Raw genomic sequence first — 14,940 nt, 5'->3', positions numbered from 1 at the left:
ACCCACCCACCCACTATTGTAGTATCCAAGGCACACAAGGCAACCAACCCCAAGCTCCCCGCACCCAACCGTTCCCACAACAGCCACCCGGAAACGACCCCGTTTCACCCCTCAAGTACCCCCACCCCGGCACCATGTGCCCCCTCCAAACCCGCACGCACTTAGCCAAAACAGCGCTCAAAACAACGGTGGTATTCAAACCAGCACGCCGTCAGTGCCTTCTCATGTGATACCGTATGTTACAAAATGAATTATTAGCCCATTGTAGATAGTATTCTTACATACAACCCCATTGTACGTGTGCGAGTAGAATCGTGAAAGCGAAAATACAGTACAGAAAGTACAGGGCGACGAATACTCAGCGTGCAAAAATTTGGAGTGCGAAGTAGGATCTATAGTAGGATTACTCCATGAGAGTCTAAATAACGGAAAGACTGTGGAAAGAAGAGGAGAGGAGAGGAGAAGAAGGAGGTGTATGACCGGCACACATCAACTTTACTTTCCATCAAGAAAATTACTTCCAACTCAGCATCATTGCGGTACAGAAAACCGGGGTTGGAGGGAGTAACTCTTCATTCCATCATGACACTCGTATAAAGCGGCCAGAAAAATTGCGGTGGTGGTGGTGGGGAGGGGTTGGGGGAATCCAAACTACCAAAAAGTAAAAAAACGTCATCAATGTGGTAGGGAGGCTGGGTAGCAAAAAAGAATCCTGCATGACCGACCATCCAAAAAAAAAGCGAAGGAACCACAAACTCATTTCCAAAAAGGGGGGTATCAGGCGACCAAAAAAAACACACTCCCGCGAATATCCCAAAAAAATCTCAGAAAAAAGGCGTCAAAAAGTCCTCATCTCCTTGTCCATCTCAAGACACAACTGCCCACACGCTCCCTACATTTCAAATCTCATCCCACGGAAAATCCTGCGGATCAATCCTCGTACAGGTAAGATACGGCAGCCCACCCTCGCGGAGATCCAGTTCGAGAAAATTCCGCATAAGTGGCTTGACAATATCTTTTGCTTTATTCTTAATCTCATCAATACGGCGCTCAAGCCGCTTTAGGTTATCGCGATTGTAGTGTTCGGGGTTGAGACGGAGAAAGCGCTTGCATTCGTCGTGATTGAGGTAGCTGGAGCCTGCTTGGCCGAGAAGGCGGAAGATGCGACCTGTGTTGAAGATTGGGGGTGGAGGGAGGAGGGCGACTTCGCCTCGGGGACCTTGGGGGCGCGGAGATTTGAGGATGGGAGCTGGAGGTGGGGTTGTGTTTTCTGCGAGCCATTGGCGGAAGAGGGAGACGGCGATCCAGTCGAGCCAGTTGCTTGAGGGGCTGACGCGCTCGCCGCGGCTGGTTGTGAGGGAGAGGCGGAAGAGTTTGACTTCGATCTTTGCTTTGAGTTCGTCCATTTCGTCCACTTTGTCTTCGATCAGTTCAATGACTGGCTCGGCAATTTGGCCACGCAGTTGGTTGATGCCTTGCGGCCACTGTCCGACCACGTGGACCATGGCCTCTGCGAAAATTGCCTTGCTCCGCGCCATGTAACCCAGTTTTAGATAGCTGGGTGGGTATTTTGCTATCTGTTTCCATAATCGGCCCTGGAAGCGGAGGAGGTGGTGGTCGACGCGTGGTCCAATTACACCAAGTGCATCGTACATGTCGGCTAACTGTAAGAGAGATTTGCACTCGACGTAGGCAGTCGCAATGTTGATGGTGTCGAGCGAGGGAGGGTAGTTGTAGAAGATGCGGAACAGGTTGTCATAGTCTCGGAAAGTGTCATCGTCGGGATCGAGTTCGGGAGGTGCGGAGGGTACGTTGACGGTAGAAAAGTTGGCTACGCTACGGAAGAATCCTGATTGCGGGGGCGCAGGCTTATTGTTTCGTGCTGGTGGCGGCTGTGTGGATGTGCTTGGGTCACCTCCAAACATGGTGGAGGGTTGGTTCTTCTGGAACATGTCAGCGGGTGATTGTACGCGCGTCTGTGGGAGACAAGGTACCTTTTGGACCAGCATAGGCACGTCATCGTCGCCGTTTCCCCAATCGAGCTCATACCTCCATTTCCTCTTTTGCTCTGGTCGTGAACCAGAGGGTATTCTAGACAGGGCGGTGCCGTTTGTCGGGCCTGCGTTGGTCACGTCTCCGGCGGTGGCCCACTCATCGCTCGTGCCAGCCTCAAAGAAACCAGAGCACTGGGTGAGGATCAGCTTATGCAGCAGATAGCGCTGTTCCTTGCGTCCGTTGCTAATGATGATTTCGACGTCGCCGGTATGGGTGAAGACGGGGAACTCATTTTGCGACACAAGCGACGAGCCACCGAAATTGGACCGGGTCTGGCGATGTCTGCGGACAGTTGACGCGCGAGAGGAATGTGATGCGACAGAGGAGGGCCGGCGTATGGGCAATGAGCGCTCGGCACTCGCGGAGTCTGGATAGGAAACCATGCGCCGCGACTGGTGGTGTTTTGCTGCGGACAGGGTCGCGGGCTGTGAGGGTGCTGGCTGGGGAACGGTTGAAGGGGGTGGGTGTGGTCTGGCGGAATATTGCGCTCCAGCAGGTTTGCGACGGGTCCGAGGTGGCTGGTCGCAGGGAGACTGCAGACTGCAGGCGTGGAGGCGGGTGAGGCGACAGCAGCAGCAGCAGCAGCAACAGCAGCAACGGCTGTGCGGGTTGCGTTGTTTGCACGCGGCGGTGCAACGATGCAACGATGCAGCAGCTTGGTCGAATGCAGACGGGTGGGCTGGTAGTTTGTTGATGCGAGGCTGGAGGCTGCGCTGAGTAGAGGCGGGCCGCTAAAACCACCCCACCTCCAAGGACAATGGCGCGCAGGGGAGACCAAGACAAGACGGTGGCTAGGAGCAACGCCTTTCAGCTGGACAAGGGCAGCGCTGCGGGTCAGCGGCAGTGGTGAGGTTTGTTTCAGACAGATAGGACAGACAGCAGCGGCCGCTGTCGCCATGGCCGTGGCCGTGGCAACTGTTCACATGGGCTGCTCTGCTTTGCACTCGGCCCATGCCCTGGCACAGAGCTGCTTGCGAGGGCTGTGCGCCAATCGCCTCCCATAGCCGGGCCAAGCGCTGGGTGAGCCTCGACGGCCACCAGCTGGGATACCGCGGCAGATGCAGGGGGGATGGCTACATGTTATGGGCTTTCAACAACTGGGATGCAGGGGTAGCAGGGTTATGGGCACTTGGGTCCGCCATTCGCGTGCTCGAGAGCACACTTCTTTTCAACACGCTCCGCGCTTGTCGTGGCGGCATCCAATCGTCAAGTTGATAGTATACATGCAGTGATACAGCCGTACTATGGTGCAACAAGAAGCACTTCTGACGACGTTGCGACACTAGTTGGGAACGGAACCTACCAGCACTAGGGCTGTGCTCCAATCTTCGCCTGTCCGCCCATAAAGGGTCGCAGCACCTCTGGTATCGTTACAGTGCGCTCCTGTTCGTTCCAGTGGTTCTCCAGGATCGCTGCCAGCACCCGCGGCACAGCAAGGGCAGTTCCGTTGACTGTGTATGGAAACTCCAGCTTGCCCTTGACACGCACTCGCGTTTGTAGCCGACGGCTCTGGTAATCCGTGCACATTGAAGTTGACGTCACCTCGCCCCAGCCTTGGTCCTTTTCTCGTCGTGAGGGGAAGAAGGCTTCAATGTCCAGCTTCCTTGTAGCGCTCGCCCCGAGATCTGTAGTCGGCATCTCCAAGATGCGACATTGCAGCCCCAGTGCTTCCAATATCTCCTTCTGTATCGCCAGCATTTCCTCAAAGACTGCTTCGGAACTTGATGCTGGCTGGGCAGCAAAGTAGTCTTCGCCCGCGTGGTCAGGTATTGTCCAAGCGAACATTTCAACCTTTGTGAACTCGTGAACGCGATACAAGCCTTTGGTGTTGGCGCCTCTTGCCCCCGCCTCAGCACGATAGCATCTACTGACGCCGACCGTCTTGAGTGGTAGCTCTGCTTGTTCGAACTTGTGGTTTGCATACATGCCCGCAAGCGGTATCTCCGCGGTGCCAGCAAGGGCTAATTGGGGCTTCGCTTTGTCTTTTTCGGACTGCTCAATGGCATAGATTTGCTGCTCTCCGTTCTGGTCCCGCGGCTGGAACCCGCATGCGGCTGCAATGTGCGAGTAGACAATCGAAGGAGGTGCCACTGCTTTCCACCCTTTGTTCCGCGCGACGCTCAGAGCATATTGTACCAGAGCTTGTTCCAGCATTGCTCCATCTCCGACAAGAAAGTACCAGCCCCATCCTGACGTTTGCGACGAGCCTGAGAAGTCGAGGATGCCCAGTTCTTGTCCAATGTCTACGTGCGACTTTCGAGACGCGGATTGCAGTGGCTCGCTCTCGGATTGCGCATTGATGTAGCCCACTACTTCAAAATCGTCGCCGACTGGAGTGTACGTGCTGCTCAAGTTGGGAAGGTCCTGCGCCAGAGCTTCAATCTCATCTTGTATCTGCGTCTCCTGAGCTTCAATAGAGCTCAATTCTTCCTTGAGAGCTTTCGCATCCGCAATAGTTCCTTTCTGCAAGGCAGCAGACTGCCCATCGCCACTCTTGGCCTGCGCCGCTGCCCTTGCGAGTTTGGCTCGCAGCTGGTTATTGCGCTCCCGCAAGCTACGACTGCTCTGCTGCAGGGCGAGCCACTGGTCGTGTAGTTCTATGATGCGCCATGATGATTTGCTATGCGCGCCATAGTTTCGATCTATACAATTCTGCTCGTAGAGACCTGGGTTCTGTCTGATGTGCTTAATGTCGATTGTGGGCTTGGGCGCGAATGCGGGTTGGGCGTAATTTCTGCGGGATGATAGCACGACTGGGCGAAGCGATTTTGTTGGTTTAGCTGTACACTCTGTGAGCGAGTGTCGAAAAGCTCTCATTGTCGCAGCACCTGGAAGGTGGAATTGTGCTGTCTGTCCCACCTCTGCAAAGTCGGAACTTTTGGTGGAGGCACTGTGACCCCTGCACCCTGTCGTGTAGTACGAACCTCGCGTTCCCCGCAGCCGCTCGCTTGCATTGCAGCTGCTATACTTGAGCCAACAGCAATCTCTCTTACGTATATATTTTGTGAGGAACAAACTCCCCACTTACGCACTGGGACATCTGGAGTAGTACAAGAAAGATTCGTTGCTATTGATTAGCTAGCTTTTTAAAGCCATGAGGTGGAGTGCGAAAGATGTGGTGTTCCATCTGTGCAGCAGTGCCAAGCTTAGATATCGATAACATCACGTGTGTCCTGGCAGTAAACTGTGGGCGCCAGAAGATCTTGTGTTGCTTAAGCTATGGGGGTTGACCGATATGCAGAGTTCACTTGTATTTTATGTCACGTGTTGTGCCTTCTGTAAAGCTTTACAGGGTAGGTTTTTCTATCCTATAACAGCGACGCGTAGCAGATTTAATATTCATCATTTGTCAGACGTGGATAATATAGGCTGGGAAACTTCACTGCTCAGGGTCTAATATCTACTCCAAAAGAAAGTGTTCTTCAATAGATGGCAATTTGTAGTTGACCAATCATCAGTCTTATTGCTGTAAAATACCGTAGACGCGATTGTATAGACTATGTAGACTATAGTACATCACACGCTTCTGTCAAAGCGCCAATAGATTGTTCTGGATCATTGTAATGTGGTGCGGTAGTATGTTACTTTTTTCAGCTTAAGCAAAAGTTAATTGAGGATGTTGTGGTTGCGGTGTGGTGCTGGTTAGGCGTCTACACATCATCTCAACTAGCTCCACTGTCACGAAATTAGCCAGCGTGTTGCCAAGACTGCCCAGACAAGTGGCTTATCTCTTCTGGTAAGGGGCTACGCTACGCCTTGTACCCTCTACCAGAAGATTGTATGACGAGATGCAACGTGATGAGGCCTAGTGTTCACAGATGATTTACGCTATGTTTTTTCATTGCTAAACATTTCAGTGAGTGCAGTCTCCTTTCTTTGTACTATAAATCAATTTATACTTATTTTAAACTTCTTAGCCTATAACACCAGCTTTTTGACTAAAGTTTAGAGAGTGTTGTGATCATTTGCTAGTCTGGAAAGTACCATCCAACAGCCATCAAATTATCTGTACAAATACTATCAACCAGCGGCAACCAGTCTAACAATAGACCAATCGACTTAAATCGACTACGGCCGGACGCCTAATCACTACCGCCAAGAGTTTATGCGAAGTCGTATAAATACTTATCTTGCTATGCTTAACGAACAGCCCTGCGTTTCTAACCTCCCAAATTCACTTCACTATTGCCCATCGAAATGACGCGCGCTCCTATACTTTTCGCCATTATCTGGAGTGCCTTGCCTGTTGCAGTACTTTCTGCTTGTCGTCATCCAAATGGCAACCTGCAAACGGACGCATATCATGCCCCTTGCACCGAGGTTCTAGGCAACCCACTCAATACCATGTGCTGCGCAATTGAACGGCCCAACCCGTCCGAAGGGATTTATGCAAATGGCTTCGCTGCAGATGTATGCCTGCCAAACGGACTTTGCAAGCAGGCCTGGCGCCGTGATGAAAACAGTACAACAAATATACAGTACTACCGAGAGGAGTGCACAGTTGAGGGGTGGAAGAACGGAAGTTGTTTGAGCGTCTGCTTATCAACTAGTGTGCGTAAAACGATCATATCTCTTTCACCTAGCCTACTAACACGTGGTAGGTTAGTAGCAACGTTTTGATGACGCCCTGCGACGATACTGCGAACTCTACAAGATGGTGTTGTGGCGAGACGAAGGACTGCTGTGCTGGTGATATTGGCATTGAGACGCTTGCGCAAACATTCCTTGGGGCGATTGCAACCTCCACATCGACTATCAGCTCGTCAGCGCTTAGCTCGTCAACCTCCAGCTCTTCGGCATCAACCTCACCTCTCTCTGAAACAACAGCACCTAACCATTCCGGTGGCTCAGCGTCGCTTTCAGCCGGTGCAATCGCAGGTATTGTCATCGGCGCCGTAGCTGGTATCGCGCTCGTTGGTGCTGCATGGTTCCTTATTGCACGGCGACGTCGTGTTGCGGATTCATCACTCGATAAACATCAAACCTCTGGTCCGTCCGAGATGCAGACACACTACTACGCACATGAAGCAGGTTCACCTGAGCCGAAGGTTTCCGAATTGTCGGGCACGAATCCCACTAATCACGATAAGACATCCAGAACCTACGAGTTGCAGTGAAGAGCTACAAAGGATCGAAGCTTGAGATTAGCGTTAGAATCTTTTACATTCTGAAATATAGAATCGTTCAGCCGACTGGGCAAGTAGTGAAGGATGGCTCCTGTACACAGTTTACCTGGTTGCCCCTGTCGTCCTGTCACTATTACGTTATTTGCTCTGGAGCTTTATGACGCCCAGCCATCACTAAAGCAAAGGCACCTATGTGATGTGTCAATGTATAATAGGCCAAAGTTCGATCAACTATACCTAAATGGATTTCGAAAATTTGTTGTTCCCTACGAGTAAGATTAGCGCAGATAAGTAGGCCTGAGCTGTGCTAAATCATGAATCAGGTATGAATAGAGCGCTATCCTTGATATTTGCCTGGCGGCTGAGTAAATGCATTCGTTCAAATTGTGGAGTAGGAGTAAGGCATCTCTCTGTGGATGAGTTGTTGTCCGAAATTTTATTTATGTACCGCTGGCAACGTCAAACTACACAGCTGCCGAATGTTGGTCTCAGTCAGGGCGAACTTCCGGCTTCCGGGTCACGCTAACCTGAATTGGCTATATCCGGTGTCCAACATCCAGCGACTAGTTGCGCTCGGACAACAGTTTAAGGAATTATGGTTTCTGGTTTTTAGAGTACGTTTACAAAGATACGGAATTATTGCACCTCCATTCAGATCGCCATATTCTTGAGCTGTTAGTGTACGTGCCCAGAAGCTAATTAACTCGTTCCAATCCAATTACGTTACTACTGGAAACAATAATTACTGCACTTGTGCTAGGCTCTTAGATATTGATATATTCTGGCATCTATACAAAACATGACCCTTTAACTACTGGCTCAGTTCCTTGATGATCGAAGTAGCACTCGTTATCCAACATGGAGTCTTTTGCACAAGACAGAGCGTTTTGCCGGATCCTGTATCTTGGTGCAAAGCCAGTGGACGGGCACATATCCTCACGGTTTGTGCAGGATCCGCCCGTCGGATGTTAAAATTGGTCCAGCGCTTTCTCCTCCAATTCCGGAGTTATAACAGTTTTGGATTTCTGGATCTTCCCTGTCGAATACTTCCGAGAAAATTGTGGAAACCCATTGACGGTCCCACGATTGGTTTGTTGTAAGAACAAGGTGGGGTCAAAGCAAATACATATATCAAGACTGCACGAGATAGCCAGTATAAGTCAGCTACTTACCCTGTTAGATGTCTCAGGTATCATCTTCGGTTTCTCTACAACACTTGCTGTTTAAGTATCCCCACACGCATGTAACAAGCTCGAGTGGGCTTTTGAAACAACCGACAACGACCTTGCCATCATGTCAGCCCCAGTCAGCTTGAAGGATCTCACCGCCGAAAACATCACTGAGAATGTGCATGCTATTAATTCCCAATGCTCCAATCCCCGCTTGAAATATATCTTCGAGCGAGCTGTAACACATCTGCACGAACTTGTGAGGGAAGTTAGGCTTACTACCGATGAGTGGATGGCAGCCATCCTCTTCTTAACTAAAGTTGGACAAATCTCCTCAGAAACCAGACAGGTAACGTTGTAACCCAGATTTATAGCATTTGCTTTTGATGATGATGGTCATGGCTGATTAGTACCAGGAATTCATTTTACTATCAGATATTTTAGGTCTTTCGCTCCTAGTAGACTCGATTGACCATCCCAAACCTCAAGGAAGCACCCAAGGCACCGTACTTGGTCCATTCCACACACACGAAGCCAAGAACAGGGACCAAGGCAGTCTCATATCACACGATCCAGATGGAGAACCGCTCCTTGTTTTATGCACCCTGAAAGATGTTCACGGTAACCCTATTCCAGGAGCGCAGATCGATGTGTGGGAGACGGATTCAAAAGGCTTCTATGATGTGCAACACGCAGATAGGACGGGCCCGGATGGTAGGGCTGTCCTAACGAGTGATGAGAACGGTAACTTCTGGTTCAAAGCCATTGTTCCTGTCCCTTATCCAATTCCACACGATGGGCCTGTTGGAAAGCTTCTGAAATTGCTGAACCGTCATCCGTATCGACCGAGCCATATGCATTTCATGTTCAAAAAAGAGGGATACGATCCCCTCATAACGTAAGGCAAAAGGCCTCGGTCACACTTTGATTTTCAGCTAACAACTTGGACAGTGCTTTGTACTTGAAGAACGATCCGTACGAATCGACAGACGCAGTATTTGGTGTCAAGGACTCTTTGGTGGTTCCGCTCCAGAGAGTTGAGAATGAAAGGCAAGCCAAGACTTATGAGGTGGGATTGGGGTCTGCGCTCATCTCGTATAACTTTGTTCTGGTCAGCAATGAAGCTGCAGTAGAGTTACGCAGGCAGAAGGCAGAAGAGGCGATGGCTGGTCTGAAAGGCAAGTTCAGATTCATCGACAATCTACCAGTTCCAGATGTAGATTAGGCACTGGGCTGGAGTGTCGGATAAACACCTGATCTATCGTTGTCGAGATCATTGAACAGGAATGAAGAGGTACCTATATCTGCCGAATCGTTCAACCCTGTTGTGAAATCCTGTAGCAAACAGGGGTCTATAAGGGACGCGAATAGTGTTTCAGGGTCTGCGACATGCCCATTTGCAGCGAAGGTTGTCTCAGGGAAACAATAATTAAAGTTCTGCCCAAAGTCATTGAAGTTGCCCCGACCTTGAGCTCCATCGTCGACCCGGTCTGTATGGATACGAGGAAGTGGAACAGAAATAGCTGCATCGCGCTGGATCATCGACCGAGCAATATCCAGCCCTTCTCGTAGTAATTCCGCACTCCGAAGAGCCACTGTAGCTTCCTGCATCGACTGTAGAATATTCTGAGCTTTGATCACATCCTCCAAGAGGTCCTCGCTTCGCAAAGCAGTGGCTCGGAGCATGATGATATATAGAACAATCATGCCAGCGTACAGAGTATATGTTGAATTGTACCACCACGTGCGAAAGTAGTGACGATGCGTGTACGCCTCATGAAGAAGCTGGATCGTCTCTCTTGCGGCGCTCAGACAGAGTCCAACATGATCGGACATCTCCAATGCGTTATAGTTGATAGACGGAATCAAGAATATTCGATGAACGAGTATCCTCGCATTCAGGTACCTCAATTGTAAAACAACTTTCACTTTTCCTGCCCACTCTTCCTCTCGGAAAGAGAGTTTGCCAAAGTCAAGCCACTCAGGCAGATTGGCTTTCCAATCGCTAAGAAGGGCATCAAGCTCCTTTGCAATTACTGACTTCTCCGATAATGTGAGGCCCTTGGCGTCATGATATAGCTCTTTGGATATGCGACGAAGGATAGCGGCATAGCGTACCATCTCATTTATCATAGCAATGCTTTTGGGCTCAGCCTCTGAGGTATCAGGATCACCATCAATCTTGTTCCTGATGAGAGGCAGCGGGTTTTGATAACTGTGCGGTTTTCTTAGGCTGTCCCTTCTCCCTGAGCTGCAGCTCATATCGATCTCATGGGAATATATGCACCACCAAGTACGCCGCGCAGCTTTTCGGTCCTTTGTCGACCTAGACATGGATTCGTTTGCAAGGCCAATCGCGAGAGCGGTACGAACAGCCTGACCGCAGTACATGTAGCATGTGTGCGGCATGTGGGAGTTCTGACAGTAGAGTGACTGCGCGATCGTTAGCAAGTGGCGTTGCAGGCAACATGAGGGGGCTCAACCATTAAAAGGAGTGTTTGCGCACTTTCCAAGGAACACACTGCATATGTATCCCCCAGTTTATTCTTGGACTGTCGGAAATACATGCGGGAGATTGTCTGGGAAGAAATCCGTCGTTCAGGCTCTGCCAATCCCGCTATATATGTCTGCATGTCCTGCCCCAGATCCTCGAGAACGTTTCTATCAGCGATAAGGGCGCCCACTGCCACAACAATGTTGTATAGCGCAGCGAAGTGTCTGTATCTTTTGCTTCTTTCAGTGGTAGTGTGCCGGGCCCACATTTCTCTCCCGCATCGTTCTTCAAACTGAACTGGATCAAGCATGGGATGAATATAGTGTAAGTTCTGGAAGAAAACATTGATGTAGAACTTTTCTAGACGTCTTTTCAAAGCCTGGGTAGATGTCGACATGTGATCCTGGACGTTGTGAACTGTAATGTGGCATGGAGAACTAATCGCATCAACGGTATGCGCAGGTCGGGTACTTTGAGGCACGGCCGGCAGGCCCTCGCACAACGTTGAGCCCAAACGTCTATTCGTCGTACAGCTGTAATTTGGCGCCGTGTTACTTGACTCGGCCTGTCGGTCACTTGCGACGTGTGGAGGCGTCTTTGGTCTTGACGGTGGGGAGGGCACCTCTTCATTTGACAGGATATTGATGATAGAAACTCGATCTTGGGACAGGGATCTCAGGTCGGGCTGACCATTTCGTATGTTGTTAACCGACAGGTGATTTTCACTGGGAGCATGTGACTCGTGGTGGCCATGGTTGCTGGTAGGGAAAAGATGTGTGGTCGATTCATGAACATCAGAGCGCACGTAGCCGGAGAGACCATTTTGTCGGGCGAATGAAAAGAGCTGGTTGAGGAGCACAAAATTAGATGATGTGCCGTAGAATTCAGTACCCTGAGTGCGCTGGTTGATATCGCCTACTACATCTAAAGTATTTGTGGATAAGGCCTGAGGTGCAAAATCTAGTATCTAAGATCAGTGATATTGATGCCGTGAGAAACTAGGAAACTCAAGAATCGTATACCAGATAGTGCTGTATCACGAGGAGGCTCCTGCAACTCGCCTTCATGTGGTGCAGTCTGACTCCCAGTAGCAAATCCTGAAGACATGGGAGTACTTGGCGTTTCATTGACGCTTCTATAATCTTGCTTCTTTTTCTGACGACTGCGCCTTTTGATGCCGTATTCGCAGTCAGCAGCGTGCTTGACGCAATTCAGACACGGCTGTTGCTGATCGCATTTGGCCTTCTTTACGCGACACCGTTGACAGGCGTGGCTCACCCGCGGACGATTACGGGGTCCTTCAGCCGTTAGATCCGCAATAGGGAATGTATTCTGTTCTGGTTGTACCATGTTGCTTGTCTCGGATGAAGGCTGCATTTGAAACATCCGAGCATATGCGAGTCGCTAGCGGAAGATTTGAAGTTGGGGGCAGAACCGGCAATATGATATTTATTTGGTAGTTCATTATCCGGGATATCCACTTCTCCGCTCTATGCAACCAATAGGAAGACCAGAAGATATTCGCGAACAACTCGACCGGAAGTCGGACATCAGCGAAAACCCGGCGCTAAGTCCATGTCACGTGACGAGAGCATTCTGTGAAGTCCTTTGTCAATGTGCAATATCTCTACCAGGAAACTATTAAAAGTCCCACCATGCCTTCAATTACAGTTGAAATGAATCCACGACTATCCAAACAATTGTTCCAAAAGTCTTTACGGCATGCCGGTCTTCCAAGAGACATCTAATGCAGCAAGGGACCTCAGGATCCTTCCTTCTCGTGCCCTGCCTCTCCCAAGACTCTCGGCCAGACCGGAACCCTTGTCGAGCGCAGAAGAGAGTCGTGAAGTTGTTGTTATCGGGGTAAGTATGGAGTTGGGCGTCAAAAAGAATGTAATCACTAACACTTTTGCGATAAGGCTGGGCCGAGTGGTCTTTTCTTAACCCTGTTGTTAGCCCGATATGGCCTTACCGGGTCTTCACTACTTTGCTTGGACTCGAAACCCGGAACATTAAAGGCTGGTCAAGCAGATGGCCTACAGCCTCGAACATTAGAGGTCCTCCAGTCCCTTGGTATAGCCGCGGAGATTATCGATGAAGGCTGTCATATGGAAGAGGTCGCCTTTTGGAATGCAATACCTGCGAGTTCGCAGGAGGACCCTATTGGCGCCAAGAGAGGCATTGAACGCTCTGAATTCGCACCCGACGTGAACGTGCCTACTCGCTTCCCTTTCGAGGTCACGATCCACCAAGGCCGTATCGAGCGGATACTCCAAGAAAACCTTCATTTGTATGCGCCTGAGGACACAATTCGGAGATCTCATCGCTTCCTCAAGTACGTTGTGGAGGATCTTAATTCCGAATTTCCAATTCTTGTGAGTTACGAATACGACGATATTGATGGCAACACGAAGCAAGGATCCGTTCGCACGAAATATCTTATTGGCGCAGATGGCGCAAGGTCACAAGTACGAGCGTGCATGGGACTGAGCCTAGAGGGGGAGACGACGGATCATATATGGGGAGTCTGTGACTTTGTTGCGACTACAGATTTTCCTGATATCCGCAAGCGGTGTGCTGTGCATTCCGATTCAGGGTCAGTCATGGTTATCCCCAGGGAGCAGATTGCCACCGGCGAGTATCTTACCCGCCTGTATGTACAAGTGCCTGGAGAGGTAAGCAAGGATGAAGATTCTCAAACAGATAAGAAGTCAGCCGATAAAAGGAAACGTGAAGCTGTAACACTGGACTACATCTTCCAACAAGCACGCAGAGTGTTTTCCCCGTACAGCATTAGCATCAAAGAAGGGACCATACCAGACTGGTGGGCTGCGTACCAGATAGGTCAACGAATGACGCCAAAGTTCTCTGCGAGAACACCTGACGGGGTTGACAGAGTGTTTATTGTTGGTGATGGTGAGCTCAGACTTCAATTTTTCATAGAACGGACACACATTAATAGTTAGCAGCGTGCCATACACATAGTCCAAAAGCTGGGCAAGGCATGAACGTATCCATGATGGACTCTTACAATCTTGCATGGAAACTCGCTCACAGCATCCACGGATTGACGCCGCATCGTCCGCCAGGAGTGGCGGACCCAGTACTAGAGACGTTTGAGTCGGAGCGCACCGACGTTGCCCGCCAACTCATCGAATTTGACACAGCATTCTCTCACATCTTCTCTGGGAAGATCGGGTCGGCGGATTCTGCAGCTTCAGGTCTTACGCATGAGGAATTTCTCCGTGTCTTCACCGAAGGTAATGGGTTTACAAGCGGATGTGGTCTTCAATATCAGCCGAGCACGTTGATTCGGACGCCAGTCAACCCTCAATACAGTGCAGGCGATCGGTTCGGCGGCGCATTGATTCCAGGGAAACGTTTGCTCAATGTCGAAGTGAAACGGTATGCGGATGCAACAAGTCGTCAGTTACATGATGGTACGTATTCACGAACTTACGGCACCGAAAACTAGCAGTTCAGCTGATGTGTATTAAAGAGATACCTTCTTCAGGCCGATACCGTATCATTTTTTTTGCAAGCAAAGATCTTGTTGACAAATCCGGTGCCTCTCAATCAGCCTTGATATCATGCAGTAAGATCATTGAACAGTTTCCTGCAGGCACGATCGAGCTTGTCGTTCTTCACCCTCTAAAGGAGCGATTCGAATGGACTGACATTCCCCCGGTTGTGAAGCAGCTTGCTGAGATGCGAACATACGGGTTCTCGCGGAAAGAAGATGCCTATGAGGTATTTGGTGTATTAAAAGATGAAGGGCTTATCGCCATAGTTAGACCTGATGGGTACATTGGGACGTTAGTTTCTTTGTCTGACACTAATGAGGTAGAGGAATATCTTCGCTCTTGTCTTATCTATAAATAAAATGTTTTCAATTTCTTCAATAACATATAATGCGATTTGGAAGTGAGGCTACTTAGGATTTCAAGAACCAGACCTTTGGCGTAATCTTACATACCGAGCTAATAGTAATATTATCATAGTTAGTTAACGTACCTCACGGCTTGGCCGGACACACGGCTTGGCCGGACACTTTTGCCAAGACCCCACCAAAACCACCACATTATGGCCCAAAACA

At 49.9% G+C, this 14,940-nt stretch overlaps 6 protein-coding genes across 6 annotated transcripts; 3 read left to right on the top strand and 3 right to left on the bottom strand.

Moving 5' to 3' along the window:
* Window positions 1-899: 899 nt before the first annotated feature.
* On the bottom strand, window positions 900-2,438 carry COCCADRAFT_111520 (uncharacterized protein; the record flags this gene model as incomplete). The annotated part of the gene is made up of 2 exons (XM_007720003.1): window positions 900-1,943; window positions 1,995-2,438. The coding sequence occupies 2 exons, from the start codon at window positions 2,436-2,438 to the stop codon at window positions 900-902; spliced, it is 1,488 nt and encodes a 495-aa protein (XP_007718193.1).
* A 925-nt stretch (window positions 2,439-3,363) lies between these two features.
* On the bottom strand, window positions 3,364-4,872 carry COCCADRAFT_111516 (uncharacterized protein; the record flags this gene model as incomplete). The annotated part of the gene is made up of 1 exon (XM_007720002.1): window positions 3,364-4,872. The coding sequence occupies one exon, from the start codon at window positions 4,870-4,872 to the stop codon at window positions 3,364-3,366; it is 1,509 nt and encodes a 502-aa protein (XP_007718192.1).
* A 1,380-nt stretch (window positions 4,873-6,252) lies between these two features.
* COCCADRAFT_9915 (uncharacterized protein) lies at window positions 6,253-7,172 on the top strand (the record flags this gene model as incomplete). The annotated part of the gene is made up of 2 exons (XM_007720001.1): window positions 6,253-6,606; window positions 6,657-7,172. The coding sequence occupies 2 exons, from the start codon at window positions 6,253-6,255 to the stop codon at window positions 7,170-7,172; spliced, it is 870 nt and encodes a 289-aa protein (XP_007718191.1).
* Window positions 7,173-8,474: 1,302 nt separating this feature from the next.
* On the top strand, window positions 8,475-9,575 carry COCCADRAFT_41786 (uncharacterized protein; the record flags this gene model as incomplete). The annotated part of the gene is made up of 3 exons (XM_007720000.1): window positions 8,475-8,699; window positions 8,767-9,248; window positions 9,302-9,575. 3 exons carry the CDS (start codon window positions 8,475-8,477, stop codon window positions 9,573-9,575), a joined length of 981 nt encoding a protein of 326 aa, XP_007718190.1.
* COCCADRAFT_41785 (uncharacterized protein) lies at window positions 9,572-12,230 on the bottom strand (the record flags this gene model as incomplete). The annotated part of the gene is made up of 3 exons (XM_007719999.1): window positions 9,572-10,783; window positions 10,834-11,804; window positions 11,867-12,230. 3 exons carry the CDS (start codon window positions 12,228-12,230, stop codon window positions 9,572-9,574), a joined length of 2,547 nt encoding a protein of 848 aa, XP_007718189.1.
* Window positions 12,231-12,566: 336 nt separating this feature from the next.
* COCCADRAFT_111505 (uncharacterized protein) lies at window positions 12,567-14,726 on the top strand (the record flags this gene model as incomplete). The annotated part of the gene is made up of 4 exons (XM_007719998.1): window positions 12,567-12,707; window positions 12,764-13,760; window positions 13,814-14,284; window positions 14,344-14,726. 4 exons carry the CDS (start codon window positions 12,567-12,569, stop codon window positions 14,724-14,726), a joined length of 1,992 nt encoding a protein of 663 aa, XP_007718188.1.
* Between the last annotated feature and the right edge of the window lie 214 nt (window positions 14,727-14,940).

Source organism: Bipolaris zeicola, assembly GCF_000523435.1.
Source record: "Bipolaris zeicola 26-R-13 unplaced genomic scaffold scaffold_380, whole genome shotgun sequence".
Classification (NCBI taxonomy): domain Eukaryota; kingdom Fungi; phylum Ascomycota; class Dothideomycetes; order Pleosporales; family Pleosporaceae; genus Bipolaris; species Bipolaris zeicola.
This window is presented reverse-complemented; position numbering and strand designations above follow the sequence as displayed.